The sequence below is a fragment of the Capra hircus genome, chromosome 18 (assembly GCF_001704415.2).
Source record: "Capra hircus breed San Clemente chromosome 18, ASM170441v1, whole genome shotgun sequence".
In the NCBI taxonomy this organism is placed as follows: Eukaryota; Metazoa; Chordata; class Mammalia; order Artiodactyla; family Bovidae; genus Capra; species Capra hircus.
Window position 1 is genome coordinate 51,573,710 of NC_030825.1, and position 13,282 is coordinate 51,586,991.

The window sequence follows — 13,282 nt, forward strand, 5'->3', positions numbered from 1 at the left end:
ACACACACACACACACACACACACACACACACACACACGAAGCTGCTGATTCTCTGTGGAGAACGGACTTTGTGATGCCAGGGGGTGCTCCTCCCTCCACTGCCCTTTCCCCTCCCCCCGCCCCCAGCTACCCAGGGGCTAGGTCACTCTGGACCTTGCTACTTCCTGTTACTGGCTGCCGCAGTTCAGAGGCTATGGAGCTCTGGAAGCAGCTGAGGCAGGCTGGACTAGTGCCCCCGGGGCTGGGCCCACCCCCGCGCGCCCTGAGGGGAGTCCCCCCAGTGGAGAAGGTGGGTCAGACCCTCGCGTCCCCAGGGTCTGGCGCTGGAGGTGCCAGGGAGAGTCTGCTGTGGATCTGGGAGGAGCTGGTGAGTGAGGGGTTGGGAGGAATCAGAGATGGGGGAAAGGGGAGTGGATAAATGAATGGGGATGAATGAAAATAAAAGGTGCCAGAGACTGAACGACAGAAAGTGAGAGAGGAATAGAGAAATAGAGGCAGAGACAGATACAGACAGGGTGAGATGGAGACAGACAGAGACACAGAACGACCCGAAGAGTGAGACAGTAAGAGAGCCAGAGACAGACAGAGAGACGAGAGAAGGAAAGCAGAGACGGAGAGCCAAAGGCAGGCTCGTATTAAATCTAAGACAGAGATGGAGAAAGTCAAAGGCAGGGGCAGAGAAACAGAGACAGACAGAAAGACAGAGAGGGAGAAAGTCAAAGGCAGGGGCAGAGAAATAGAGACAGACAGAAAGACAGAGAGGGAGAAAGTCAAAGGCAGGGGCAGAGAAATAGAGACAGACAGAAAGACAGAGAGGGAGACAGCCAAGCAGAGACACAGAGATGGAGACGGATAACAAGAGGGGGAGACCTAATAAGAGACGGAGACTAAGACTCAAGACACCGGGAGAACCAGAGAGGTGGAGAAAGCGGGGGACAGTGAAATGGAGAGACCAAGGCAGTGGGAGACAGGACAGAAGCAGGCTGACAGAGTCCAGGGACACAGTGAGGGGTCCACCTACATGCTGTAGGCCAGGACTGTTAAAGAAAAGTAATTGGAGCCTGGTAGAGTGCAGTCCATGGAGTCGCTAAGAGTCAGGCATGACTGAGCGACTTCACCTTCACTTTTCACTTTCATGCATTGGAGAAGGAAATGGCAACCCACTCCAGTATTCTTGCCTGGAGAATCCCAGGGACGGAGGAGCCTAGTGGGCTGCCATCTATGGGGTCACACAGAGTTGGACATGACTGAACCGACTTAGCAGCAGTGGTAGCAGCAGCTAAAGATGGCAAGGCTGTAGGTATAAAGACCCGTTGTAATGGGATTTTGTAGTAGAGGAGAGAGATTGGGCTGAACCTTGAATATAGCACGGGCAATTGGGAATTGACAGCCATGGAGCAGGGTCAGGGGATAGAACATCCCTAAGAGGCTGAGGTGTCCCTGGAGGTCTAGTAGTTAAGCCTCAGAGAGGTTCCAATGCAGCGGATTTGGGTTCGATCCCTGGTGGGGTAACTAAGATCCCACATGCCAAGTGGCACAGCCAAAAGGGGGAAAAAAAAGAAAAATTCCTAAGAGTCAATTTCAGGGGTAAGGAGGGAGTCTGGCTAAACTGATCTAGCAGGATTCTTGCTGAAGGCAGGCCAGGGTGATCAGCCATTACCTGGGGGATGGAGGAGTGGGGAGGACGAGGAATCTGATCAGATATGGAAAAGGGTGTTGTTAGTCTCTTAGTCGCATCCAACTCTTTAGACCCCATGAACTGTAGCCCGCCAGGCTCCTCTGTCTATGGAATTCTCCAGGCAAGAATACTGGAGGGGGTTGCCTTTCCCTTCTCCAGGGAATCTTCCCGACCCAGAAATTGAACTGGGGTCTCCTGCATTGCAAGCAGATTCTTTACCGTCTGAGCCACCAGGGAAGCCCAAAACATACAAGGAGGGGGATTCTTGCGAAAACTGGATTTTACTGATACAAAGAAGAATTGATGGGCCCCAGAAAATGTTCAGGACCCTGACTAAAGTTTGGTTAGGCAAAGAATCTGTGTTGGGACTTGAGCTGGGAGCTGCTCCCACCCAGGTTTCCAGGCAGAGGCACACTAACCCTTTGCCGTCTGGAGTGGCACGCCCATGACTGCCCCTTCCCACCCCAGGGGAACCTCCGCCGAGTGGATGTCCAGCTGCTGGGCCAGCTGTGCAGCCTGGGACTCGAGATGGGGGCACTGCGGGAGGAACTGGTGGCCTTCCTGGAAGAGGAGGCAGAGGAGAACACCGAGGAAGAGGAGGAGGACAGAGAGCTGAAAGGGAAACTGGAGGGAGCCTACAGTCCAGTCCTCGGCCACCACCGCCCCCCTGACTTTGAGATGACTATCTGAGGCCCTGCCAGTGTGCTTCCAATGGACATGTGAATGATACGCAAATTTATGTAAGAAGACAGGGGAAGGGAGGGATTTGCAGGTCTAACTGACCTGCAGATGTCCAATTTGGTACGGTCATGTGCTCCTTGAGCAAGTGCTTTCTCTGAAAGTGTCTGAGATGAGATTGAGGGGTGGGTCCCTGAATGGTGTGTGTGTTTCTAGATGCTGTGGGAGGTTTGCAGAGAAACTCTTGGTGTCTTTGCAAATATGATGGAGATGTGTACAGGTGGCTAGTAAGCACTTGGAGAGTGGCTAGCTCTAACTGAGGTCTGCTGTAAGTGTAACACACACGCTGAATTTCCAAGCTGGGTTTGATAAAAGGAATATTCAGTATTTCAATCATTGTAAAAGTTAATTCTATTTTGAAATGATAATATTTGGGGTATGTTGGGATAAATAAAATATGACTAAAGCTAATTTCACCTGTTTATTTGTAAATTTCTTTTACCGTGGTAAGACACATAACATAAAAGTTACCCTTTTACCCATTTTTAAAGGGTCAGACACAACTTAGTGACTAAATCACCACCAAAGGGAAGGTCAGGGTGCCTTTCTCCTAGCTGTTGTTTTTGTGTTTGTTTGTTTTTTTAAAAATAATATTTATTTATTAATTTTTGGCTGTGCTGGGTCTTCCTTACGGCGTGGGCTTTTCTCTAGTTGCAGCGAGCAGGGGGCTCCTCTCTAGTTGCGGTGTACAGGTTTCTCTCGTGTTGAAGGACGGACTCTCACGCGTGTGCTTCGGTAATTTCAGCATGTGGGCTCAGTAGCTGGTGTTCCCAGGCTCTGGAGCACAGGCTGAATAGTTGTGGTGAACGGGCTGAGTGACTCTGCAGCATGTGGGATCCTCCCAGATGAGGGATCGAAGCCGTGTCTCCTGCTTTGGCAGGCAGATTCTTTACCACTGAGCCACCAGGGAAGCCCTGTGTGTGTATTTTTAAATTAAATGGATTCTTTTTGGCTGTGCTGGGTCTTTGTGGTTGCACGGGCTTTTCTCTAGTTGCGGAGAGCAGGGGCTACTCTCTAGCTGTGGTGCACGGACTTGCTGCGCTGGCTGTTCTTGACGCAGAGCACCGGCTCTAGGGCACACAGGCTCTAGGGCACACCGGCTCTAGGGCACACAGGCTCTAGGGCACACAGGCTTCAGCAGTTGCGGCTCCCCGGCTCTCGAGCACAGGCTGAGAAGCTATGGCGCACGGGCTTAGTTGCTCCGAGGCACATGGGATCTTCCCAGACTAGGAATCCGAACCTGTGTCTCCAGCACTGGCAGGTGGATTCTTAACCGCTGAGCCACCAGGGAAGCCCCCATTTTAACCATATTTTAAAGTTTACCATTCAGTAGTGTGAAATACATTCACGTTGTGGTGTGAATGTGTTTTCATCTTGCAAAACTGAAAATGCACCTGTTTCACAACTCCTCATCTGCCGTCTCCCAGCCCCCGGCAACCACCCCTCTGCTTTGTGTCTCTATGAATTTGCCTACTCTACGAACCTCATGTAAATGGGATCGCACGGTATGTATCTTTTCCTGACTGGTTTGTTCATCCATGTTGCAACACGTATCAGAGTTTCCTTTCTCTTTGAGGCTGAATAATATTTCATTGTATGAACAACCACATTTTGTTTATTTGTCAATGGGCACTTGGGTCATTTCTACCTTTTGGCGATGATGAACAGCATTGCTCTGAACAAGGGTGTACAAATATCTGTCCAAATCCCTGCTTTCTTTCTTTTTAAATATATACATATATTTGGCTGTTCCAATCTTAGCTGTGGCATGTGAGATTTAGTTCCCTGACTAGGCTCAAACCCAGGCTCCCTGCATTGGGAGCGCAGAGCCTTAGTCGCTGGACCACGAGGGAAGCCTTTTCTTAAAAATTCTTTTGGGTATATACTCAGAAGTGGGATTGCTGAGCTGTGGGTGATTCTGTTTAGCTAATTGAGAAGTGCTGTGCTGTTGGTTATGCCATTTGCATCCACACACCCATGACCACGATCCCCATCCCTACAACCAGTGCACAGGGGCTCCAACTTTCTACCTCCGTGCCAACACTTGTTTTTTTTTAATATTTAATTATTCTTTTGTTATTTTATTATCTTTATTTTTTGGCTGTGCCCCAAGGCTTGTGGTACCTTAGTTCCCAACCAGGGATAAAACTTATGCCCCCTGTGTTGGAAGTGCAGAGTCTTAACCACTGGGCCACCAGAGAAGTCCCTTGCCAACACTTGTTATTTTCTTTCTTTTTTTTCACGATAGCCATCCTAGTGGGTGTGAGGTGGTGTCTCATTGTGGGTTTACTTTGCATTTCCCTAATGATTGGGCTTTCCTGGTGGCTCAGTCAGTAAAGAATCTGCCTGCAATGCGGGCGACCTAGGTTCTATCCCAGGAAAGGCCGCTGGAGGAGAGCATGGCAACCCACTCCAGGATTCTTGCCTGGAGGATCCCCAAGGACAGAGGAGCCTGACGGGCTGCAGTCAGTCCCTAATGATTAATGATGTTGAGCATCTTTTCTTGTGCTAATTCACCCATTTCTTATTTACGTTTAAAAATATGACTGCTAGAAAACTTGAAATTACATAAGTGGCTCCCACCGTATTTCTCTTGCGCCGCTCTATTTCAGATGTTTGAAAATGGAATGTGGATGTGAGCAGATGAGCCGCGAGGATTCATCTGTGTTTCCTGACGCGATGCAAATGCGTCACAGCGCCACCTGCAGGAGATGGGCAGGTATCTGCAGATAGCTGCCGAAGAGAAGTAGGGCTGCTTCTGTTAACTCCTGCCTGAGTCCACATTCTTAGAAAAGATGCCCAGGGAGACAGCTCTCCGATGGTGGAGATTTGGGAAGGAATGCTTACTATTCAAGAACAGCAAGGGGACTTCCCTGGTGGTCCAGTGGTTAAGAATCCGCCTTGCAACGCAGGGGACTCGAGTTCGATCCTTGGTTGGGGAGCTAAGATCCCATGTGCCAAGGAGCACCTAAACCCACGCGCTGCAACTATGGAGCCTGCGTGCTACAACTAGAGAGTCTGTGCGCAGCAATGAAAGATCCTGAATGATGCAATGAAGACCCGACGCAACCATACAGAAAAGTCAGTATTAAAAAAAAAAGAACAGCATGACCAGTAGCCCCTGATGTCGGGGTGGGAGTTGCTCTGGACCATGTCCTGGGTCATAGAGGTGACATCTATGGGAGAGTCACCTTCATCAAACACTCAGGGAGTTTGGGTGGGTGTGGGCAGCAGCCCCTCTTCTGGTGCTGTCCTCAGTGCCACACTTACTGAGCTACATTCAGCAGTGACAAAAGCACCAGGTTTGCCCTTCCAAGTGCTCAGCCCAGCAAGGTGTGTTGAGGGGCACACCTTAACACATAGAAGCAGCCAAGACGAGCAGGGCTGGGATGGGGGGAGGCACAGACAGAGGGGTCAGGGCCGGGTTGCGGGAGCACAGACGCTCACATCTGGCAGCATCTCACTTCTCTGGGAATATCCTCTCTCCCAACTAGAAAGATAGTAACTCTCCTTGCTTTTTCACTTGATGCCAGGCCCTGTATGCCCGCTGTTGTACTGTACTACTGCACTTTTCAAGGCTTCATCCTGTAAGATTAAAAATGTTTCCTTCATTTTTTGTGTTTGTTTTCTATTTGTTAGTTGTGTGGAAAGTATTATAGACCTATTACAGTCCAGTGCTATTTAGCCAATTATGTTAGTTTGGTACCTGGGCTAAATTTGTTGGGATTATGAACAAATTAGATATATAAATATGCTCTTGGAATGGGACTTGTTTGCATGTAAGGAACTTACTGTTCTGAAATTGATCAGTTATTTACTTATTATTATTTTTTGCCGCACTGCATGTCTTGCAGGATCTTAATTCCCTCAGCAGGGACTGAACCTGGGCCCTCGGCAGGGAAAATCCTAACCACTGGACTGTCAGGGAATTCCCTGAATCAGTAATTTAAAAACTTCCAACAAACAAAAGTCTACGTTTAGAGAAGAGATAATACCTACTCTTCTGAAACTATTCCCAAAAATTGCAGCGGGAGGAATGCTTCTGAACACATTCCGTGAGGCCAGCAACCAGATACTGATACCACAACCAGAAAGAGACATCGCACGCAAAACAGATAGTTACAGGTCAATATCACTGAGGCACACAGAGGCAAAAATCTGCAACAAAATAGTAGCAAACAGAATCCAATGATACATTCAAAGTATCTTACATCATGGTCAAGTGAGATTTATCCCAGAGATGCAACAATGTTTCAATATCTGCAAATCAGTCAATAAGAATAAAAGCCATATGATCATCTCAAGAGATGCAAAAAAGCTTTTGATAAAAATTTTCAACATAATGAAGGTTGTGTTTAACTTCCCTGGTGGTACAGTGGATAACAATCTGTCTGCAGATGCAGGGGACACAGGTTCGAGGAGATTCCACATGTCTCGGGCAACTAAAGCACGGAAGGCATTAAGGCCACCAATTTGGGACATAACATTGTTTTCCTTCTCCTTTGGTTCCTATCCAGAGCAATTTCCTTCTGATAATTTGACTTCTGTGAAGGCTGTCTGGCTGTGGTCAGTGAGTGCAGTCTGAGAGCCTGAACTTGTGTTCAGAGGGAGCTGAGGGTCACAGAACAGGATAGGCCAGCAGGAGGTCACGTGTGTGTATCTCCTGGGGGCTGTGAAGGATGTGGCTCATGCAGGCTAGCTCAGCTGCCCTTGAAATCACCTGTTTTCTTTGGGTTATAATATTGCTTTATTTTGAGATGCTGCAGGGTTTCTGCGGCATTGGCTTTGTTTGAAAATTCAAAGAGTCCTCCAATGGCAAGCTTGACTGTGCCAAAAAATAATCAATGAAAACCCGAGTGCTTGAGATATTCTGAAAGCAAGTCACAGATGTCCCTGGTTTGCATCATCCTCTAGCCTAGGGGTCCCCAAGCTCTGGCTCATGTAGACTGATATCTCCTATAGATCAGCAGCAGCATTAGATTAGAAATAAAGTGCACAATAAATGTAATGTGTTTGAATCATCCAGAAACCATCCCCCCAAACTCTGACCCATGGAAAAATTGTTGTTGTTCAGTTGCTCAGTGGTGTGTGACTCTGCTACCCCATGAACTGCAGCATGCGAGGCTCCCCTGTTTAAAAATAGAAAAACCAGGAGCTGTTTTTCTATTGCTCTAGAGGCATGGCCTTGCTCCTAGGACTCTGTACTTCTTCTTTCTTATTAGGTCCTACCAGAGGCTCCATTAAGCATCTTTCAAGGAGGTACAGATATAATAATGTACCCTCCTTCTGGAAGGTGGTCCAGCATGCCTGGAGTATTGGAGACCTGAGAGATCAGAGACACGGATAGTGCCTGAGGCCATGAAACTCTCATGCTTCATTGTCTTCTTATTTGCTTGTTTTAAAATTTTATTCATTTGGCTGCCTTGGGTCTTAGTTGCGGGATTTCGGATCTAGTTCCCTGATGCAGGATCCAACCTGGGCCACCTGCATTGGGAGCTCAGAATCTTAACCACTGGCCCACCAGGGAAGTCCCTGTTTGTTTGTTTGTTTGTTAATTTTTATTTTTAAATTCATTCTTGCTCTGCTGGGTCTTTGTTGCTGTGCACAGGCTTTCTAATTGCAGCACGTGGGGGCTTCTCTTCACTAAAGTGCTCCTGCTTCTCACTGTTGGGGAGCACGAGCTCTAGGGGATGAGTTTCAGTAGTTGTGGCACATGGGCTTAGTTGTTCCTAGGCATGTGGGATCTTCTCGGACCAGGGATTGAACCCGTGTTTTGTTTCCATGCGTTTAAAGATTCCTAACCACTGGACAACCAGGGAAGCCCTCCACTCACATTTCTGACCCAGTTGCTACAAATTCAGAATCTCATGACTTCCTCAGATTGGGTATATTGCTAGAATAATTCATGAACTCAGGAAAATACTCTGCTTATTATTAGTATTATTATAGCAAGAGCCACAATTTGGGAGCAGCAAAAGGGAGAGTTCTAGGTCAAAGACAGGGTAGGTTCCACATGCAAGCTCCCCCATGTCCTCTCCCCATAGAGTCAGGCAGGACATATCACCCTCAACCATGCTGAAGTAAGCGCATCGGATCATTGGTGTTCAGACTGTTCATTCGAGTTTTATCACATCAGCAGGCGTGACTGAATCATGGGCCATGATATTGAACTCAATGTCTACCCTTGCTTCCATCCCTAGATGACAGGCTGGCCAAAGCTTCATCACCTAACTGCAAGGTTGGTCGCTGGGATGACTGGGCCCCCAAGCTGGGCCATAGTGTTGGCATGAACTCTGAAGGGGTCCAGGAACTCCTGAACACCAAAGACAGTCCTATAACTTGGGAAATTACAGGACCAGGGGCAAAGACCTGACAAGTTATTTTATTATACTGCACTGTTACTTGTAGTCCCCATGTTGACCTTCATGGCTGCTCAGTCACTCATTCCTGTCCAACTCTTTGAGACCCCATGGACTGTAGTCCACCAGGCTCCTCTGTCCATGGAATTTCCCAGGCCAGAATACTGGAGTGGGTTGTCATTTCCTCCCCACGGGTTCTTCTCGATGCAGGGATCGAACCCATGTCTCCTACATTTCCTGCATTGGAAGGCAAATTCTTTACCCCTGAGCCACCTGGGAAGTCCCCTGCCATGCTGACACACTCCCTGTGTTCAGATTTGTAGTCCATTATCACATGACTCCTTAGATCCTAGCTCAGAAGTAGGCTGCTTTTGGTCCTGGTTGTACATATTAGCCACATTCTGCATATTGAAAAGCAGAGACATTATTTTGCCAACAAAGGTCTGTCTAGTCAAGGCTATGGTTTTTCCTGTGGTCATGTATGGATGTGAGAGTTGGACTGTGAAGAAGGCTGAGCACTGAAGAATTGATGCGTTTGAACTGTGGTGTTGGAGAAGACTCTTGAGAGTCTGTTGGACTGCAAGGAGATCCAACCAGTCCATTCTGAAGGAGATCAGCCCTGGGATTTCTTTGGAGGGAATGATGCTGAAGTTGAAACTCCAGTACTTTGGCCATCTCATGCGAAGAGTTGACTCATTGGAAAAGACTCTGATGCTGGGAGGGATTGGGGGCAGGAGGAGACGGGGATGACAGAGGATGAGATGGCTGGATGGCATCACTGACTCGATGGTCGCGACTCTGAGTGAACTCCGGGAGTTGGTGATAGACAGGGAGGCCTGGTGTACTGCGATTCATGGGGTCGCAAAGAGTCAGACACGACTGAGCGACTAAACTGAACTGATGGTCCTTTGAAATTTATTCCCTTTTCTCCCTTTTGCCACACTAATAATTTCTATTTGGGGATTTTGAGATTTGGTGACCAAAGGAGGCTGGGGACAGTCTCGTGAGGAAGCTGTTGTCTTTTTTTTTTTTTAAATACATTTATTTTTCTGTATATTTTGCTGAGTTGTGCAGTTTGCAGGAACTTAGTTCTGCAACCAGGGACTGAACCTGGTCCTCAGCAGTGTAAGTGCTGTGTCCTGACCACTGGAACCCTAGAAATTCCTGAAACTGAGTAGAACTGAGGCAAGAGGTAGATGCCCTCTCTTCCTCCACCCCAACCCCAGGGTAAAGTGACTGGAGATTTATTCCCTTTGAACCAAAGCTCCAAGACGAGAATAGCAGGACAATTAAGGGAGGAGGCTGGGCCCTTCGCAGACCACATATTTCTCATTCTCAAAGTTGGGAGACCTCCCTGACCTCACATGTACAAAAAGCCTCCTTGGAGGTCAAACGGGAGTATTGTTAACTAAAGCCAGGTTACCCACAGGTCCCTTCAGTAGAATCCATCAGGGCTAAGAGATGCGTGTACACATATGGGAGGATCCTGAGATATAGCAAATATGGACTGTGAACCAGGCAAGTCAAAATGCTTGGCCAAAGAAAACTCAGAAGAAATGCCCCATGAAAGTAATTCAAACTGCCATGAGGGTACAACCCTCACACACCACACAATTGCACTCATCTTCCCTGTGGCTCAGATGGTAAAGCGTCTTCCCGCAATGCGGGAGACCCAGGTTCGGTCCCTGGGTCAGGAAGGCCCCCGGAGAAGGAAATGGCAACCCACTCCAGTACTCTTGCCTAAAAAACTCCATGGACTGTCGCCTGAGGAGCCTGGTAGGAGACAGTCAATGGAGTCGCAAAGAGTCGGACATGACTGAGTGACTTCACTTCACGCTAGCAAAGTAATGCTCAAAATTCTCCAAGCCAGGCCTCAGCAGTACGTGAACCGTGAACTTTCTGATGTACAAGCTGGATTTTAAAAAGGCAGAGGAACCAGAGATCAAATTGCCAACATCCGTTGGATCATTGAAAAAAACTAGAGAGTTCCAGAAAAACATCTACTTCTGTTTTGCCAAAAGCCTTTGACTGTGTGGATCACAACAAACTGTGGAAAATTCTTCAAGAGATAGGGATACCAGACCACCTGATCTGCTTCTCGAAAAATCTATATGCAGGTCAAGAAGCAGCAGTTAGAACTGGATATGGAACAACAGACTGGTTCCAAATAGGGAAAGGAGTATGTCAAGGCTGTATATTGTTATCCTGCTTATTTAACTTAGATGAAGAGTACATCATGAGAAATGCTGGGCTAGATGAAGCACAAGCTAGAATCAAGATTGCTGGGAGAAATATCAATAACCTCAGATATGCAGATGACACCACCTTTATGGCAAAAAGCAAAGAAGAACTAAAGAGCCTCTTGAAAGTGAAAGAGAAGAGTGAGAAAGTTGGCTTAAAATGCAAGATTCAGAAAACTAAGATCATGGCATCTGGTCCCATCACTTCATGGCAAATAAATGGGGAAACAGTGGAAACAGTGACAGACTTTATTTTTGAGGGCTCCAAAATCACTGCAAATGGTGACTGCAGCCATGAGATTAAAGGGAGTGTGCCCCTTGGAAGAAAAGCTATGGCCAACCTAGACAGCATATTCAAAAGCAGAGACATTACTTTGCCAAAAAATGTCCATCCTAGTCAAGGCTACGGTTTTTCCAGTAGTCATGTGTGGATGTGAGAGTTGGACTATAAAGAAAGCTGAGTGCTGAGGAATTGATGCTTTTGAACTGTGGTGTTGGAGAAGACTCTTGAGAGTCCCTTGGACTGCAAGGAGATCCAACCAGTCCATCCTAAAGGAAATGAATCCTGAATATTATTGGAAGGGCTGATGCTGAAGCTGAAACTTCAATACTTTGGCCACCTGAGGCGAATAACTGACTCATTGGAGAAGAACCTAATGCTGGGAAAGATTGAAGGCGGAAGGAGAAGGGGATGACAGAGGATGAGATGGTTGGATGGCTTCACAGACTCGATGGATGTGAGCCTGAGTGAACTCCGGGAGTTGGTGATGGACAGGGAGGCTTGGCGTGCTGCGGTCCATGGGGTCCCAAAGAGTCGGACACAACTGAGCAACTGAACTGAACTGAAGTGAGGTTGCAACACAGGGACTCTCCTTCTGAGTCTGCCCATGTGTCCATCCACAAGTACTATGCTTTTTCCTCTTAATAAATACTCTACCTGCTTTACTACTTTCCGTCTTGGTGGAAATTCTCTTCTGCAGACCTGAAGGGCTAGGGCTCTTGTCACTGACCACAGGTCTAGTGGCTAGGATCTGGTGCTTTCACTGCTGTGACTTGTCCTCAGTCTCTGGGATCTCAGTCTGTTGAAGCTCCACTTCAAGCCATTGGAGGCTAAGGCCACCCAAGATCAGAGCAAAGGAGGAATCAAAGAGAGCCTCATATATTAAACTCTTAGATTCTTTGATTTTAAAAGTAAGAGTCAATAGAGGAGGCACAGGCAGTGAGCCTTGTCCCAGCAAACAAGGCTACCAAGGCGGTCTTGCAAATTAAGGAGGAGGGCAAATCCATTTCTTTTAAAAAAGTTCTCAAGGGGGAATATATAAAATACCTAAGTTTGAAATGAAATTAAAAGACGCTTGCTCTTTGGAAGAAAGGCTATGACCTTAGACAGTGTATTAAAAAGCAGAGACATCACTTTGTTGACAAAGGTCTATATAGTCAAACCTATGCTTTTTCCAGTAGTTATGTACAGATGTGAGAGTTGGACCATAAAGAAGGTTGATTGCCAAAGAATTGATGCTTTTGAACTGTGGTGTTGGAGAAGACTCTTGAGAATCTCTTGGACAGCAAGGAGATCAAACCAGTCAATCCTAAAGAAAATCAATCCTGAATATTCACTGGAAGGACTGATGCTGAAGCTAAAGGTCCAATACTTTGGCCACCTGATTCGAAGAACTGACTCATTGGAAAAGACCCTGATGCTGGGAAAGACTGAAGGCGGGAGGAGGAGGGGATGACAGAGGATGAGATGGTTGGATGGCATCACTGATTCAATGGACATAAGTTTGAGCCAACTCCGGGAGATAAGTGAAGGACAGAGAAGCCTGGTGTACTGCAGTTCACGAGGTCAGAAAGAGTTGGACACAACCGAACAACAAACGTTTCAAAAGCCAGACTATTTCCAAACTCTTGGTTCTTTACCTTGGATTGTCCCGAGAGAGTATTTCAAGGTAAATTTTCAAGGATTCATCTTTTGCAAACATATCCAAATACATTCCCCATTAGCAGTCCTGTTTTGGCGATGAATAGCAAGCAATATTCTTGGATTAGAGGTCATATTTCCACTTGAATGCAGTTTCTTCTCTTCTGGCAACAAAACCATATGCAGAGATTTGGAAATCATGAGCTTCCTAGGAGAAAGAAGATGTATTTTGCCAAAAGTTTTACTTTTGTTTTAGTCTTGAACGATTTTTTAACAAGAGAAATCACTCATTACACACACACACACACACACACACACACACACACACACAAAACAATTTCAATA

At 47.0% G+C, this 13,282-nt stretch overlaps 1 protein-coding gene across 1 annotated transcript; it reads left to right on the forward strand.

Annotated features, from left to right (window-relative positions):
- ERICH4 (glutamate rich 4) lies at nucleotides 1–2,798 on the forward strand. The gene is made up of 2 exons (XM_005701687.3): nucleotides 1–368; nucleotides 2,148–2,798. The coding sequence occupies exons 1-2, from the start codon at nucleotides 75–77 to the stop codon at nucleotides 2,367–2,369; spliced, it is 516 nt and encodes a 171-aa protein (XP_005701744.2). The 5' UTR covers nucleotides 1–74; the 3' UTR covers nucleotides 2,370–2,798.

What these genes read in the sequence shown, in the direction of transcription:
- ERICH4 (XM_005701687.3), top strand. Translation starts at nt 75, where the DNA reads ATGCCAGGGGGTGCTCCTCCCTCCACTGCCCTTTCCCCTCCCCCCGCC. An exon ending in TGTGGATCTGGGAGGAGCTG is followed by an intron (nt 369 to 2,147) that starts GTGAGTGAGGGG and finishes TTCCCACCCCAG; the next exon opens with GGGAACCTCCGCCGAGTGGA.